The sequence below is a fragment of the Heptranchias perlo genome, chromosome 35, assembly GCF_035084215.1.
Source record: "Heptranchias perlo isolate sHepPer1 chromosome 35, sHepPer1.hap1, whole genome shotgun sequence".
Classification (NCBI taxonomy): Eukaryota; Metazoa; Chordata; class Chondrichthyes; order Hexanchiformes; family Hexanchidae; genus Heptranchias; species Heptranchias perlo.
This window is the reverse complement of record NC_090359.1, coordinates 16370305-16387696: the sequence shown is the minus strand read 5'-3', so window position 1 is coordinate 16387696 and position 17392 is coordinate 16370305. Positions and strand designations below refer to the sequence as shown.

The 17392-nt window shown below is 45.2% G+C and overlaps 1 protein-coding gene and 1 non-coding gene across 2 annotated transcripts; one reads left to right on the top strand and one right to left on the bottom strand.

Annotated features, from left to right (window-relative positions):
* Nucleotides 1-3759: 3759 nt before the first annotated feature.
* trnad-guc (transfer RNA aspartic acid (anticodon GUC)) lies at nt 3760-3831 on the top strand. Its single transcript has one exon. It is a non-coding gene; the product is annotated as a tRNA-Asp (tRNA).
* A 9090-nt stretch (nt 3832-12921) lies between these two features.
* LOC137302134 (probable G-protein coupled receptor 139) lies at nt 12922-15071 on the bottom strand. Its single transcript, XM_067971806.1, has 2 exons — nt 15005-15071; nt 12922-13832 (listed from the first exon to the last, which is right to left on the bottom strand). The coding sequence occupies exons 1-2, from the start codon at nt 15069-15071 to the stop codon at nt 12922-12924; spliced, it is 978 nt and encodes a 325-aa protein (XP_067827907.1).
* Nucleotides 15072-17392: the final 2321 nt, after the last annotated feature.

Here is a 17392-nt window from a genome sequence, read left to right as displayed (position 1 = left end):
CTGGTGTCTCTCTGTATCTCTGTACTCAGTTTCACCGCTCTCTACCTCCCTCTGCTGGTGTCCCTCTGTATCTCTGTACTCAGTTTCACCGCTCTCTACCTCCCTCTACTGGTTTCTCTCTGTATCTCTGTGCACAGTTACACCGCTCTCTACCTCCCTCTGCTGGTGTCTCTCTGTATCTCTGTACTCAGTTACACCGCTCTCTACCTCCCTCTGCTGGTGTCTCACTGTATCTCTGTACTCAGTTACACCGCTCTCTACCTCCCTCTGCTGGTGTCTCTCTGTATCTCTGTACTCAGTTACACCGCTCTCTACCTCCCTCTGCTGGTGTCTCTCTGTATCTCTGTACCCAGTTACACCGCTCTCCACCTCCCTCTTCTGGTGTCTCTCTGTATCTCTGTACTCAGTTACACCGCTCTCCACCTCCCTCTTCTGGTGTCTCTCTGTATCTCTGTACTCAGTTACACCGCTCTCCGCCTCCCTCTTCTGGTGTCTCTCTGTATCTCTGTACACAGTTACACCGCTCTCTACCTCCCTCTGCTGGTGTCTCACTCTATCTCTGTACACAGTTACACCGCTCTCTACCTCCCTCTGCTGGTGTCTCTCTGGACTCAGTTACACCGCTCTCTACCTCCCTCTGCTGGTGTCTCTCTCTATCTCTGTACTCAGTTACACCGCTCTCTACCTCCCTCTGCTGGTGTCTCTCTGTATCTCTGTACTCAGTTACACCGCTCTCTACCTCCCTCTGCTGGTGTCTCTCTGTATCTCTGCACTCAGTTGCACCGCTCAGTCTGTCCCCGCAGCTCCTCCGGGAGTTCAATGATTTTTAAATGAAGACTTTTTCCTGTGTGACTTCTGAAGTTTTGATCAGTGAAATGTTTGTGAAGGAGACGGATTGTGAGCTTGTAGTGTGGGACAGAAGTGACGTTATTTAATGGAGAAGCCACAAGATGCTATAAATTGAGTAGTGGTTTCTGTCCTGTGGCGGTTGTCACGTTTGCCTCCCACGCGAGCGATTCCCGGGCGGGAACCTATTTTGGGAATTTGCTCCATGTGAATCTCCAGAGTGAGTTTCTTCTCCTGTGAAATGGGGGCGATAATTGGCTTTTCCTGCTAAATGTAGCAACGGCTGCACCACATTCCTTCGGGGGAGAAGGGATTTTGGAGACGAGATGATGGAAGAAAGTGCCCACGAACCTGATTAAATGAGGCCAAACACAAGATAATATTAAGATGTCATCAGCTGAACATTAACATAACCTGAGCTCCGACATCTGGTCTGGTCCCATTCCCCCAGAGGGAGGAATGAGCGGGAGGGGAAATTCCACCCGGTTTATATTTTCCTCCAAGGAGATGTCACAAAGTCCAATTTACAGTGGAGCCGAAAAAGTTGAGTTTGAAGAGCGTGAGATTGAAGATCTAAAGGTCTCTGGGTTTGATTCTGTGTTCGGCAATTTTTGTTGCTTGGTTCTCATTCTTTGAGTCGATTCTCGCATTTATTTGCACTGAAATTTTAACCGGCACAGAAAGATTGGGGAAGAAATAGACAGGCATCAAGAATGGGAAATATTGGTCGTGTCTTTATTGAGTTTTTATTTCTCTATTCTCTTCTGCCATTTTCTCTGGCATTTGTCTCTCGGTGCCGGGAGACCATTTGATTTCAGGCATTTGTCCTAAACTGATGTCTTTTCCACATCTCGGGGCGGTCAGACCCGCTCTGTCTGTTACTACTTGTGACCATTGACGGGAACAGACGCGAGTTAAACGTTTATCAACAAACCGACAGAGAGATAACACAACGGGAATCAAACTCATTGGGCATGATTTTATCGAGGGGGGGGGGGTCATGGGAGGCGGTCAGGGGTCATGGGAGCTGGTCAGGGGTCATGGGTTGGACAGTCATCGGTGCGAGGACACAGTCATCGGGGGCTGGGTTCGGGGGTCATCGCGGGGGTCGGAAATCATGGGGTTTGTCGCTCGTGCAGGGGTGTCGGAGATTTGGAGGGGGTCGGCCGATCGCCTATATGGGATCGCGGCAGGTTGGCTTGTTGGGCCTGGAGGAAGCACTCCTGCTCCTCCGGGCCCACAAGCTGTGCTATAAAGGCATTTACCTGCTGTTTCGGGCCTTCCCGTCTCCTCTCATGTGGTGTGAAGGAGAAGGCCCAGGAATCCCGGCCCCCACGAGCTAAAAATAAAAAAGCTGTAAAAATGGAGGCCCGCATCCGAGCAACATAAACACACACACAGACATAGACACACAAACATACACACACCAATAACCTGAAAGTAACACAGGACGACCTGACAAACAGTGGAAGCAGCATGCTGTGGATCGAGCTAAGCGATCCCACAAACAAGGATCAGATCAAAGCTCTGCCGTCCTGCCACATCCAGTTGTGAATGATGGTGGATAATTAAACAACTGACGGGAAGAGGCTCCATGAACATCCCCATCCTCAATGATGGTAAAGCCCAGCACGTGAGTGCAAAGTGTTCGCAACCGCCTTCAGCCAGAAGTGCCGAGTGGATGATCCATCTCGGCCTCCTCCCGAAATCCCCACCATCACAAAAGCCAGTCGAACATTGAGGTGAAGAGTGATGCAGAAAGCAGATTATAAAACCGCTGGAATATCAGTGAAATTAAATTGAGAAACTCTGAGTCAGTTGCACTGCACATTCCACATCCAACATTGGAGATAAATACTTTTGAAAACGTTGAATCGCCGCGTTGAGAAATTGAACCCCGGTCTCCCGCGGAAGAAGCAGGGACACTCACCACTACACTAACGAGGAACTGCTGCATTGAATGTACACTCACCCAGATGGTGTTAGACATGCTTCATGTGTCACTGCATTTCTTTTAACTATTTATTTGATGACAGTTTGTTTAATTTTCCACGGGCCACTCTTGAAAGAATCTTTTACATTTCCATCTCTTTGTTAGTCAATAACTGACTCTGTCTTTCTTTCGTTCTTTCTTTCTCTCTTATCCTGGTGAGTTGCCCCGCCTCAGTCCGGGGTTTAATTCCCCGACGGGGAGGAAGCATTTATAAGACGCCAACATTTAATTTTATGTCTTCGCCGAGCTTCTTCCCAAACAAAAACTACAGAGCAAAAAAACAGGTGATTGCCACTTTCAGAATATTATTGTACGGAGACTATTTGAGGACTGGATGCAGAGCAATTGTGATTTTCACGAACTGGTGGTTCAGGTGACAGATTCGAAATTCATTCATTTCCCCCGCGCAGGTTCAAATCTGACAGACTTCAGATCCAGTCATTCATCAACCTGTTTCATCTCTGCGTTTCAAAATTCAACAAGTATCTTCTAGAATTAATAATTCTTAAGTGAATTAAAATTCCACAGCATTGAGTAACCCCGACTTTTATGCTCATTTTAATTGATCTGCAAGATTTCACGAAATCTCCGACAGAAATAGAACAAAAGTCAGCCAAATTATCCATATTCTGACTCTCAGTATTTCTGAGTCAATCCATGTGCATGTGTGTCTGTCTGTCTGTCTGTGTATGTGCCTCATATTTTCTATATTTTCCTGAGAAGATCTGTCTCTTTCTGTCTCACTCTCTCCCGCGTTACCCACATCATGATCCAACATGAGATGGAAAAGTGGTCGGTAATTCTTCTTTCAACAGTGGTTCGTGGAAAGTTAAACAAACTGTCATCAAATGAACAGTTCAAACAGATTCACTGAAACGTGAAGCATCTGTGGTGAATATACGGCAACTGTCTGCACCAATTCCTCGTTAGTATAGTGGTGAGTATCCCCGCCTGTCACGCGGGAGACCGGGGTTCAATTCCCCGACGAGGAGGTTATTGCTGCTTTCGAAGCTTCACTTTCATTTATCTGCAATATTGGATGTTGAAAATACAATGAAAAACTGACTCGGCCTTTCCCACTTCCACAAATTGATTTCACAGCGATTTTAAAAATCTGCTCTCTGCCTCACGCTTCAGCTCGATGTGAGAACCACAATGATGGGCAAGAAATAAAACGCAGAATCGCGCTGTCACCAGCCCGAAACAGGCGCAGACATGAAAGATCTCACATACAGCAATGAAAATGATGCATGTTTCAGTGAATCTATTTTAACTACTTCTTTGATGACAATTTGTTTAACTTTTCACATGCCACTGTTGAAAGAAGTCTTACTTTCTATCTCTTTGTTAGTCAAGGTCCAGAGAAAAATTATTTGAGGAGCAGGGGGAAAAGTGACAGATAGAAAGGAAGAGAGAGACACTCAGAAACGCATATAACAAGTGAGACAGACATAGTCATATTCACACATACACAAACACACACATTCCTCGCTACATAAACACTTACACACAGACATATACACACACCAATAACCTGAAAGTAACACAGGACTACTTGACAAACAGTGGAAGCAGCATGCTGTCGATAGAGCTTAGCGATCCCACAAACAACGGATCAGATCAAAGCTCTGCAGTCCTGCCACACCCATTTGTGAATGATGGTGGATAATGAAACAACTAACGGGAAGAGGCTCTATGAACATCCCCATCCTCAATGATGGTAAAGGCCAGCACGTGAGTGCAAAGTTTTAGAAACCGTCTTCAGCCAGAAGTGCCGAGTGGATGATCCATCTCGGCCTCCTCCCGAAATCCCCACCATTACAGAAGCCAGTCGAACATCGAGGTGAAGAGTGACGCTGAGAGCAGATTTTAAAACCGCTGGAATATCAGTGAAATTAAATTGGGGAAAGTGGGAAACTCCGAGTCAGTTTTACACTGTTCTTCCGCATCCAATATTGGAAATTAATAAGAGAAAAGCTTTTGAAAGCGGAGAAAGTTTAATCGCCCCGTCTGGGACCTGAATCCCGGTCGACCGCGTGACAGGCGGGATACGCACCACTATACTAACTACTGCGTTAACCGTACACTCATCCCATATGGTGTTAGACATGCTTCATGTATAAGTGCATTTCTTTCAACTAATTATTTGATGACAGTTTGTTTCATTTTCTACGGGCCACTCTTGAAAGAACCTTTTACATTTCCATCTCTTTGTTAGACAACGAACAACTGACTCTGTCTTTCTTTCGTTCTTTCTTTCTCACTCATCGTGGTGAGTTGCCCCGCCTTCGTCCGGGGTTTCATTCCCCGACGGGGAGGAAGCATTTATCAGACTCCAACTTTTAATTTTATGTCTTCGCCGAGCTTCTTCCAAAAAATAAACTGCAGAGAAAAAAAACAGGTGATTGTCACTTTCAGAATATTATTGTACGGAGACTATTTGAGGACTGGATGCAGAGCAATTGTAATTTTTACTGACTGGTGATTAAGGTGACAGATTCGAAATTCATTCATTTCCCGCGCGCAGGTTCAAATCTGACAGACTTCAGATCCCGTCATTCATCGACCTGTTTCATCTCTGCGTTTCAAAATTCAACAAGTTCCTTGTCGAATTAATAATTCTAAAGTGAATTGAAATTCCACGATGTTGAACACCGCGAGTTTTATGCTCATTTTAATTGATCTGCAAGATTTCACGAAATCTGCGACAGAAATCGATGAAAAATCAGCCAAATTATCCATGTTCTGTATCTCTGTATTTCTGAGTCACTCCATGTGCATGTGTGTCTGTTTCTGTGTGTCTGTGTCTGTTTGTCTGTGTATGTGCCTCATAGTTTCTATGTTTTCCTGCGTCGGTCTCTGTCTCTTTCTCTCTGAACAGAGTGAGACAGAAAACTGCTCACTATTCCAGGATCATCCTGGAATCCAAAGATATTCCCTGTATCTCTTCCCGACCACAAACCGTCTTCTTGCACCTCCTGCCTCTTCCACACTCACCAAAAAAATTGCGAGGAGCTCCTGGACTATTCTGTCACAAAGATTGAGACCATCCGTTCAGCTGCCGCTCCGGTGGAAAGCTCTCCACTGGATCGGCATACCGAGCGCAAAAGAAGATGGAGTGGTTGTTGGAGGCCAATCATCTCAGCCCCAGGACATTGCTGCTGGAGTTCCTCAGGGCAGTGTCTTTGGCCCAACCATCTTCAGCTGCTTCATCAATGACCTTTCCCCCATCATAAGGTCAGAAATGGGGATCTTTGCTGACGATTGTGCAGTGTTCAGTTCCATTCGCAACCCCACAGATAAGATGCAGTCAGTGCCCACATGCAGCAAGACCTGGACAACATCCAGGCTTGGGCTGATAAGTGGCAAGTAACATTCACGCCAGACAATTGCCAGGCAATGACAATCTCCAACACGAGAGAGTCTAACCACCTCCCCTTGACATCCAATGGCATTACCATCGCCGAATCCCCCACCATCAACATCCTGGGGGTCACCATTGACCAGAAACTTAACTGGACCAGCCATATAAATACTGTGGCTACAAGAGTAGGCCAGAAGCTGGGTATTCTGTGGTGAGTGACCCACCTCTGGACTCCCCAAAGCCTTTCCACCATCTGCGAGGCACAAGTAAGGAGTGTGATGGAATACTCTCCACTTGCCTGGATGAGTGCAGCTCCAACAACATTCAAGAAGCTCGACACCATCCAGGACAAAGTAGCCCACTTGATTGGCATCCCATCCACCACCCAAAACAGTCACTCCCTTCACCACCGGCGCATCGTGGCTGCAGTGTGTACCATCCACAGGATGCACTGCAGCCACTCGCCAAGGCTTCTTCGACAGCACCTCCCAAACCCACGACCTCTAACAGCTAGAAGGACAAGGGCAGCAGGCACATGGGAACAACACCACCTGCACGTTCCCCTCCTCGTCACACACCATCCCGACTATGAAATATATCACCGTTCCTTCAGCGTTGCTCAGACAAAATCCTGGAACTCCCTACCTAACAGCACATTGGGAGAACCTTCACCACACGGACTGCAACGGTTCAAGAAGGCCGCTCACCACCACCTTCTCAAGGGCAATTAGGGATGGGCAATAAATGGTGGCCTTGCCAACGACGCCCACATCCCATGAACGATTAAAAAAATACAATAATGGCGCGGGTGGGATACAAAACAATGCTGGCAAAGCTCAATAGATTAGCAGTCCGTTCCCGTAACCACTCGGCCACCTTGTCGAATGAACAGTGCAAAGAAAGCCCTTTTATTTTATTCGTTCAAGGCAAAAGTCTTGGACTGAAAGGTCAGAGTAAGAAAGCCGCTTTTCAATCACCAGTTCCCAGATTCTGAGAACAGCAGAAGTGATATGGTAGTGTGGCTGAGCGGTGGAAGGTGCTGGATTGAGGTCCCAGTCTCTGTGTGCCGTGGGTTTTAAATCCCACCGCTGCTACAATTTGAGGTGCTGGTTGTTTTGGCCTCATCGCTCAGAATCCTTCTTTTCGAAGCAGCGCCATTGCTGTTGTTCAGGCACAACTGCCACACCTGATGTCCCTCGTCGTGATCGTTTTGTGGTTAATACTCTGCGTTGTGGTCGCAGTGACCCCAGTTCGAATCCGAGTCTCCACAGAGTGTCATTTACCGATTTTCTCCTTTGCCACATATGCTAAGAGAATGCAGCAAGAAATCAATCTTTAGCACAAGAAATAATATTGTTTTGGTGAAACCTTTTAATTCCGTCAAATCCCAGCACTCTCACATGCCTGTACTTGATGTTCCACAGTTCAAACTCGCCTCTTCTCCTCCCTTTTTCTTCCTTCAAAGGTCAATTGGCCGCCTTTACTTTCCTCCCTCTATTTCATGGACACTTTCATGCTCCATTGCCGACTCGAACATTCACTTTCTCGATCTCACGCCTTTAAGTTTGTTCTGCTCCGACCGCTGTTTCTATTGGGCACATGTCCCATTCGCACCAATGTTCATTTGGCCTTGAAATCAGTCGATATGTTTCGATCTGCGTGACCGCTTGACAGACAAACACGACGAAAGCAGGGCTGGTCTCTGGAAAGACAGCCGCCCGAATGTTCACAAAATTTACTTGGGGAATCTTGTGATCCAGGGGATGGTAACTGAAGAACTGGTTTTTGTTTTGATGCTTGTTGGCTCTTTTCTCTCAGCAGTTGAGGTGCGTGAGCGACGGGCAGCGCTGCAGAGCTGTGAATGGCGGTTGAAAGGTTCACATTTGGCAAGTTGGGGCGGTGCAGTAAGATCGGAAGTGTTCCGCCTTGATCTTAATAGTTCTGTTGAAACATGCGTTTGAATCGAGTAGAGGATAAATGTAAAGAGCGCCTGTGGGGAAAAAGGGGCGATTACAGGCCATGAGCGAAAGGTCTTTCAAATTCTCGTGGCGCAGGACGCTGTGTGCGGAAACGGCAGATTTTAAAGCGCGTGTGTCGGAAAGTAAAGTGCGATCTTGTGTGTGAGAAGAGCACAAGAAAGTTGTGCTTGAAGCTGCGCAATAGTGAAAGCACAAAAATAAACCCAGAAACTGCTGGTAACACTCAGCAGGTCAGGTTCACATTTGGCAAGTTGAGGCGGTGCGTTAATATCCGATGAGAGATACTCGCTTTACCGGGGCGTCATTGTGCACTTTGATTGATACTTCACGTTATTCACATCTTACACTCGCAACACCTCCGGGCACCAATCAGGACTTTGCTGATTTGAGCAGAGTTCAGTGAGCAATGCAAAATTCATCCACCGTGGCTTCGGATTGGACTGAAAACAAGACTTCTGGTTGAATATAAGGAAGGAACCAACACATCAAACGGTAAATGCAATAATGGCGCGGACGGGATAAAAACCATGCGTGGAGAGAGAGGTCGAGAGTGAGCATGTGGCGGTGCGTGGCTTTGAGCGTGGATCTCAGGAAGCGGCGGGAGCAGTGGTTGGAGGAACGCTGAATATCATGGAGATATCTGGAATCATGGGTGGATCCGAAACATGAAGGGTGGAATTTAAGTTGGAATCCACGTGGAATAAGTCGGAGCCGGACACAGTTGCTGAGGAAGGAGATGTGTCTGTGAAAGTGAGTTTTAGTAGAAACCTGATCAAACACTCTCTCTTCAGCAGCACCGACTCTCTCTACTTCAGAGCTGTCCTGGTCCGCAGTTCCATTTCATCCTTCGCCTCATCTGGCGCTTTAACAAAAAACTTTTTTTCTTCCTTTCAGGTGTCAAGGACCGCAAGTTTCAACAACTCTTAGATTCCAACACCCCTCCCGATCCTTCTTCCCCTTCACTTTCCTCTGACCCCATCCCTCCCTCCAATCTCTTTGTCGTGTTTTCCCTCTGACCATCCCCTCTCTGACCCCGAACGTCAGTCCTCAGCAAAGGCCTCAGCTTCATCCCCTTACGCCCCCACCTCAATGAGTTTCGAGCTGGACTCGATGCTGAGCTCTTCTTCCGTCGCCTTCACCTCCGCACCCATTTCATTGACCGCACAGCGGACCCTGTCTCCCATCTTCAGAATTCTCGGTCCACCTGGACCCCTCCCTCTGGCCCCTTACCCTCTCTTGATCTTTTCATTGGGAACTGCCGGCGTGATATCGGCCGTCTAAATTTCTTTACTCCCCTCACTCACTCCAACCTCCCTCCCTCTGAACTCGCAGCACTCCGTTCTCTCGGGTCCAACCCTGACATTGTCATTAAACCTGCTGACAAGGGCGGCTCTGTTGTTGTTGTGAGGTGAACAGACCTCGAACTAGTGGAGGCTGAACAGCCACTCTCTGACACCCCATCCTCCTCTCCACCCGATCAGAGACCTTCCCTTTTGTTCTTTCCTCCCCTCACCTTCCGCCCCCATCCCTTTCCCTGACTCTGTCCTTGCTTAAAAACTGTTCAATCTTCAACTTTTTCCAGTTCTGACGAAGGATCATCGACCTGAAACATTAACTCTGTTTCTCTCTCCACAGACGCTGCCTGACTTGATGAGTATTTACAGCATTTTCTGTTTTTATTTCAGATTTCCAGCATCCGCATTATTTTGCTTCTAATATCTCCTTCTGTGGCTCGGTGTCAAATTTTGTTTGAAAAAGCTCCTGTGAAGCCCCTTGGGACGTTTTGCTACGTTAAATGTGCGATATAAATGGACGTTGTATTTGTAGTTGTTGTTGTTGAAACTGATTAAAGTTTCTCTGTCACCCAGTGTCCATGTCAGTGTTTCTGTCAGTCTGCAGCAGAAAGTTATCGGTTGATCAATGGCGATTACAACAATTATTCATCTTTCACAGAGTTTCATTAATTTTCTGTAATTAATATAATCAGGTTCTTGTCGCTGCAACCTCAAACTTTAGCTCGTTCATGGTTTAATTTGGAACAAGTCGTGTTACCTGCGCAAAGCAGCCGCACAGGAGTTCCAAATCCACCCTCTCGCCACTCGGCAATCACATTAACTGAACTTTACTCTGGCCCAGTGTCACCGCGCTGAAATCGCGTCTTTCTCCGGCAGATGATTTTAACATCAGGGTTGCTGGTTTACGAGTGAAAATGATCCCGCTCCACTCTATGGGCATTGGACAACGTTGGAGATGCCGTGCAGCGGTCCAAGTAAAGGATCAGCACAGATAATGCCAAGAACAAATTAAAAAGTAGCAAAAGTTAATGAAACTTGTAATGGTGAAAATGCTGGGTGGATATTTAAAGGATGGATCATGGGGAGGGCTGTACCCCTATTCTGCCACAATTTGAGGCGCTGCTTATTTTGGCCTCTTCACCAAAAACTCTTCTTTTCTCAGCACTGCAGGGCGTGCCATTGCCGTGGTTCGGGCAGCGGTTTTATGGCCGATATGTGGTGCTGTGATTGTCTAGTGTTTAGTACTGTGTGTTGTGGTCGCAGCAACCTCGGTTGGAATCGGCACAGCTCACTGAACCTCTTTTCCCCTCTGCCACATATGCTAATAGAATGCAGCTAGAAATCAATATTTAGCCCATGAAAGAAATATTTTTTATTGGTGGTGAAAACCTATTAACTCCTTCAAATCCTAGCATTCTCACATGCCTGTTCTTGATGTTTCATAATTCAAACCCGCCTATTCGCGCACGTTTTTTTTTCCTTACATAACCAATCGACCTCCTCTACTTTCCTCCTTCCATTTCATTGACACTTTCCTGCGACATTTCCTGCTCTAACATTTACTTTCACGTTCTTATGACTTTAAGTTTGCTCTGCCTGGACCGCTGTTTCTAGGGAGCACGAGTCCCATTCGCACCAATGTTCATTTGTGCCTTGAAATCAGTCGATACATTTAGATCCCTATGACCGCTCGACAGACAAACACGATGAAAGCAGGGCTGGCCTCTGGAAAGACAGCCGCCCGATTTTTAATGAAATTTCCTTGGGGAATCTTGTGATCAAGGGGATGGTAACTGAAGAACTGGTTTTCGTTTTGTTCGTAGTTGGCTCTTTTTTCTGAGCAGTTGTGGTGCGTGAGTGTCAGTAATGTAAGTACAGATTTATATTTTTATGACATTTGGAAGAGTATTTGGAAAACTCTCGACTGTCGGTGGTTGAAGATTTATGATCATTTTATTTCCTAACCGAGGGTCAGAACTGTCTCAGCAGATGTTGGAATGGAAGAAAATAGAATAATAAAAAATCAGGAACAGGGGTGGAGTTCCAGCTCGCTTTAGCTCACTGCCAGCACTCTCGTCTCTGAGTCAGAAAATCGTCTCTATCTAATGTAAAGTGTCTAATTACTTTATTCACTTGACCATTGTGGACACGGAACCACAGTAAATAACGGTGGATATCAGTGCCTGAAGTGGGAGTGCTTTTTTGCGCACATTCTCTCATTTTCCATGTTTGCGTTCTCCCCTCCCAGTCTCTACATGATACGATTTACAAACATCATAAATCTACCTGTGAAAAGCGATGAAAACGTTTGGTAACTCACGTTCTCTCTCTCACAAACACGTTTCCATTATTCCCCCTTGTTGTTTGTTCCTCCCTCTATTGCTATTTCTCGTTTCTATTTTCTTTCTTTTTTCTCTCATTCCACTCCCTCGTCATCCAGACCTATTCTCTCCTTTCCCTTTTGTCTTCTCTTTTTATCCTCTATCTTTTTATTTTTTATTGCATATTCAGCCTCTTATACCCATCCCTTCCCTCGTTAGTTTTTGCTTTCTCTCTCTCTCCTATTTCGGTTTCTTATTATTTTCCCTTGGGGTAGATGAAGGCGAGGGGGTGAAGGAATGAAAGCGAGAAGAAACAGGTGAATGGGAGAGGAGGGAGAATGAGAAGAATCAAGAGTAGAGAAAGAGGTCAAAGATGCAGAAACAGAGAGGGGACGTGATAGACGGACAGAAAAATACTCGAGAATAGATCGAGGGACATTCAGAGACAAAGGAAGCGATACAGAAACAAGACAACGAGGGAAGTACAATCAGGAAAAAAGGATCACGAAATACAGACTGAATGAGAAACAATGCGAGGGGAATAAAACGAAGAGTGAGAGAAATTTAAAAATTAAACTAGAGTGGGAGGAGAATACTGGGAGGAAATACTAACATAGAAATAGTGTAAAATAGAGAAGGGTGTAAGGAAGTACAAAAAGGAGAACTAGAGGCAAAGAGATGGAAAGATGAACAGACAGGAGAAATACAGAACTAGAAAGAGAAAGACACAGAAAGATGGGAAAACTGAGAGAAGAGACGGGTAGTCAATAAAAATCAATAATAACTTCAGGAACGTTTTATTAACCCAACAGTACAGAGTGTCAGGTGATAAAGAGATTTGCTGGGCAAAAAATCTTCATCTTCTGTGTTGGAATTCCGGGATTTCCTTCAGTTGGGAATTGCTGCCTTTATTATTGTTTTCTCTAAACTTCTATTGTCCCTATAACAAAATGTGACACTTGTCAATCAAAGTAGCGAGATGGCTCGAACCACAATGGCTGCTTTGCTCCTGAATATATCTTAAGATCTCGAGCGATTCCTGGTGTAATTCAGAGGAGGAAAGTTTAGGGATAAATACCGGATTAATGAACCGGAAACACTGGATACTACCTCTGGGCAGAGTTCAGTTGTTTTTATTATTCATTAATTTAACAATTAGGGTAACCGGATATTTCACCGCGCTCTTGAACTGCTCTCTGAATTTGGTCTGAGTCACCCCATAAATAAATGTGTTTGTGCAGCAACTTAAATTCCGCAGTATATATCCGACTTGTTCAAAGATATATAAAGAGTCATTGTGATCATAGTTATTTGTTTTTGTAATGGTATAATAGAAGAATTCGATAACATATAAAAGCCACAAAAGTATGAAACTCCCTGATATGGTGAAGAGTAAAATCACAGACTTCCTTCTGCTCTCCATCTCTGGGTCGTTGTGATTCTCTCCCTTGCTCTGACCCTTCAGTCCCTTACGGACTCGACTGGCCACTAAAATATACCTGACGGTCAGAGCATTGAGCAACAAAATTAAAGCAAATGGGAGCAATGGGGTTACAATCGTATCAATCCAGTCAAATCCCACCCATCCGGGCTCAGTATAATAGCTTGATTTTGTAGCACAAAACCACGGTACGTTGTCGATTATCTCTCCGGGTTTATATGTGAAATAGAAGGGAACATTTTTCAAACAGAGCAGAGTGCAGGTTGTGGCTATAACCACAGCCGCGGTTTTCTCGGTGCAATATTTTGTTTTCAGCTTCTGGCAACAAATGGCAGCAAAGCGATCAAAGGAGAAAGTGACAGTTAACCAGACAGAGTTGTCTATGGATGCACGACGCAGGACTTTAATAACACTACACACAGGGGTGATGAGCAGGAAAGATCCCGGGAAGAAGTAGGAACTGATCCGATTTAAGATAACCTCAGTGATAATGACCAGTTGATCCGAGGCTGCCATGGCCACCAGGTAGCGTGTGATGCAATTGGAGAGTCCGCACTTTCCTCGGGACAGGATCACAATCGCCACTAAATTAACTGTAAGATAAAGGGAAAAGTGACGGCAAAGTACTGATCAAACTCAAGAACCATTCTCCAAGTCTGAGCCCAGACACTAAGTATTTGAGTGTGGGGATGTCCCAGTATTCTCACCCCAGGTACACACACCTGTCGTTTGCAGCAGGGTCACTGCACAGGGATCAGGGACAGGAACCTGGGAGGATTTTCCCTTCCCAGTCCAGAGTCTCTGAGCTCACTGCCCCATCCCCAAACCCTGCCTGGGCTGATTGACATGACCTTGTACGAAATTCAAAGCTTTGCGACTGCATCCAAGGAGGGGATTTAGTTTTGCTGCATGTGGCAGCAAGGACTTGTAATCTTAGTGTAAAAATTAACAACGGGGTGGTCATTGGGTGAATAAAAAACAAACAGGATAAAATAAAATATAATAAGGGGGCGAGGCGTTCCAGCGGGAATGGCGTGAAGGAAAACCAACCAGTAAATCCGAAGTGGGGCCCTCGGAATGTACCAGTGGGGGAGGGAGGAGAGAAACTGGCCGGGCACCGACCTCATGGTGTCCAGCCCGTGAGATACCATCCGCTGTGAGTTTGATGGAAGCGCGCGATTACAGGACTTTGGACCAGAGAGGGTGGGGGGGAGGAAGACATAAGCAGAAATATAAATGGATGTCTCGAGCGGAGCAGCTTCCTCAAAAGGAAGGAAGTCCCAGCTATTATGGGAGTCGGGGCAGGATTTGAATACAACAACTGTGCGAACCTGCTGATTAAATAGTTAACGTCTGTTTATGTTGATGCGGTGAACAAGTAACAGCCCAGCATCAATGCATTTCGGTTTGCACTCCACAACATTCATTGTGTGAATTGTACACCGAGTATAATTCTTCAATGACGGATATTTCCAGTAATACCAGGTCCTTGGAGAGTTGCCTGCACTGAGCTCTGCTGCAAGATTACAAGGATTTCCACTTAAAGCAATAACTTGATAATTTATTGTGACTAATGGCTTTTAAAAGTATTATATTTCCCGTTAAGGCAACGGACTAAAAGGGCAGAATTTTAAAAAATCATATTGATTGAAATTATATCACTTATCCAGTTACTGTATAAAGGACACAAACAGACCAACATTTAACAGTATCAGGAACAGAGCAGCTCACACACAGATTTACACAAATGATTCAAGTCACTTACCAGGGACACCAATCACTGCAAGGGTCACGTAGCATATTTTTCTGATGCTGCGAAATGTTTCAATCATTTTCGGTGTGGTGATGATGTCCCTTCGTGCTTCAGGCAATCGCTCCGAATTAAACTCTGAGGCGATACATTCCCAGAGCCTTTAATTTATACCATGTGGGATCTCCACTGGGACTATCAGATTGCAAAACCGTTGAAATTAGTTTTAGTTATTTGAACAAACAGATTTGGACGGCCGATTTCAGTCCCTGAGCATATATTAAAATAGAAATTGCCGGGATTAAAGGGAAAAGCACCAAAATCTGGACAATTGTGGTAATATTTATGATCTTAAATTAAAATTGGAAGCGTTTTATCTCAGCAATGGTGTAGTTCCTTTCATGCTCATCTATAGATCTCATATTGTTACAGTGATGTCCTGTACTCTTCTGTGTTAATTCAAGGTAATACAGCAACTCAACCCAACCCCCAAATCAAACCAACCCCCAAAATCAAACCAACCCCAGCTCAAACCAACCCCAGCTCAAACCAACCCCTTAATGCAAACTAACACACCAAAGGTAGGGTGTGGGACTAAATTGGACAGGTCTTTCAATGAGCCGGCACAGGCACGATGGGCCAAATGGCCTCCTCCTGTGCTGTTAGATCCTGTGATTCTATGAACGCAAATCAACCCCCAGAACGAACGAACCACCCAAGACAAAACAATCTTTCAATTCAAATTACAAGAAGACTTTAATAAACTTGTAGAATGGGCGTCCAAATTAGTTTTAATATAGATAAATGTGAAGTGGTGCATTTTGTTCCGAGGAATAATGAGGCCACATACTCTAAATAGGTTAGAGGAGCAAGGAGATCTAGGGGTACACATTCAGAAATCATTAAAAGTAGCAACGCAAATTAACAGGCCATAACAAGTGCAAACAAAGCACTGGGGTTCATTTGTAAAGGAATAGAACTGAAAAGCAGGGAAGTTATGTTAAACTTGTATCGAGCGTTGGTTGCAACACACTTCGAGTAATGTGAACAGTTCTGGCCTTCATATTACAAAAAGCAAATAGAGGCACTGTGAAAGGTGCAAAAACCAATTAAAAGAATGATACCAGAGCTGAGAAGTTATAACTGTCAGGAAAGACTGAATAAGCTGGGCCTCTTTTCTCCAGAAAAGAGAAGGCTGAGGGGTGACCTAATAGAGCTCTTTAAATTTATGAAGGGGATTGATAGGGTAGATGCAGAGAAGATGTTTCCTCTTGTGTGGGGTTCAAAACTAGAGGCCATAAATATAAGATGGGATAGTCAATAATAAATCCAATAAAGGATTCAGGACAAACTTCTTTACCCAGTGAGTGGTTAGAATGTGAAACTTGCTACCACGTGGAGTAGTTGAGGCGAATAGCATAGATGCCTTTAACGAGAACCTTAGCATGAGGGTGAAAGGAATAAAAGGGTATGCAGATAGGGTTAGATGAAGTAGTGTGGGAGGAGGGTCATAGAATCATAGAATCATCGAAGTTTACAACATGGAAACAGGCCCTTCGGCCCAACATGTCCATGTCGCCCAGTTTATACCACTAAGCTAGTCCCAATTGCCTGCACTTGGCCCATATCCCTCTATACCCATCTTACCCATGTAACTGTCCAAATGCGTTTTAAAAGACAAAATTGTACCCGCCTCTACTACTGCCTCTGGCAGCTCGTTCCAGACACTCACCACCCTTTGAGTGAAAAAATTGCCCCTCTGGACCCTTTTGTATCTCTCCCCTCTCACCTTAAATCTATGCCCCCTCGTTATAGACTCCCCTACCTTTGGGAAAAGATTTTGACTATCGACCTTACCTATGCCCCTCATTATTTTATAGACTTCTATAAGATCACCCCGAAACCTCCTACTCTCCAGGGAAAAAAGTCTCAGTCTATCCAACCTCTCCCTATAAGTCAAACCATCAAGCCCCGGTAGCATCCTAGTAAATGTTTTCTGCACTCTTTCTAGTTTAATAATATCCTTTCTATAATAGGGTGACCAGAACTGTACACAGTACTCCAAGTGTGGCCTCACCAATGTCTTGTACAACTTCAACAAGACATCCCAACTCCTGCATTCAATGTTCTGACCAATGAAACCAAGCATGCCGAATGCCTTCTTCACCACCCTATCCACCTGTGACTCCACTTTCAAGGAGCTATGAACCTGTACTCCTAGATCTCTTTGTTCTATAACTCTCCCCAACGCCCTACCATTAATGGAGTAGGTCCTGGCCCGATTCGATCTACCAAAATGCATCACCTCACATTTATCTAAATTAAACTCCATCTGCCATTCATCGGCCCACTGGCCCAATTTATCAAGATCCCGTTGCAATCCTAGATAACCTTATTCACTGT

Coding starts and splice junctions, on each gene's coding strand:
- LOC137302134 (XM_067971806.1), bottom strand. CDS start 15,071: ATGATTGAAACATTTCGCAGCATCAGAAAAATATGCTACGTGACCCTT. Junction 13,833..15,004: donor TGCAGTGATTGGTGTCCCTG/GTAAGTGACTTG, acceptor TTTATCTTACAG/TTAATTTAGTGGCGATTGTG.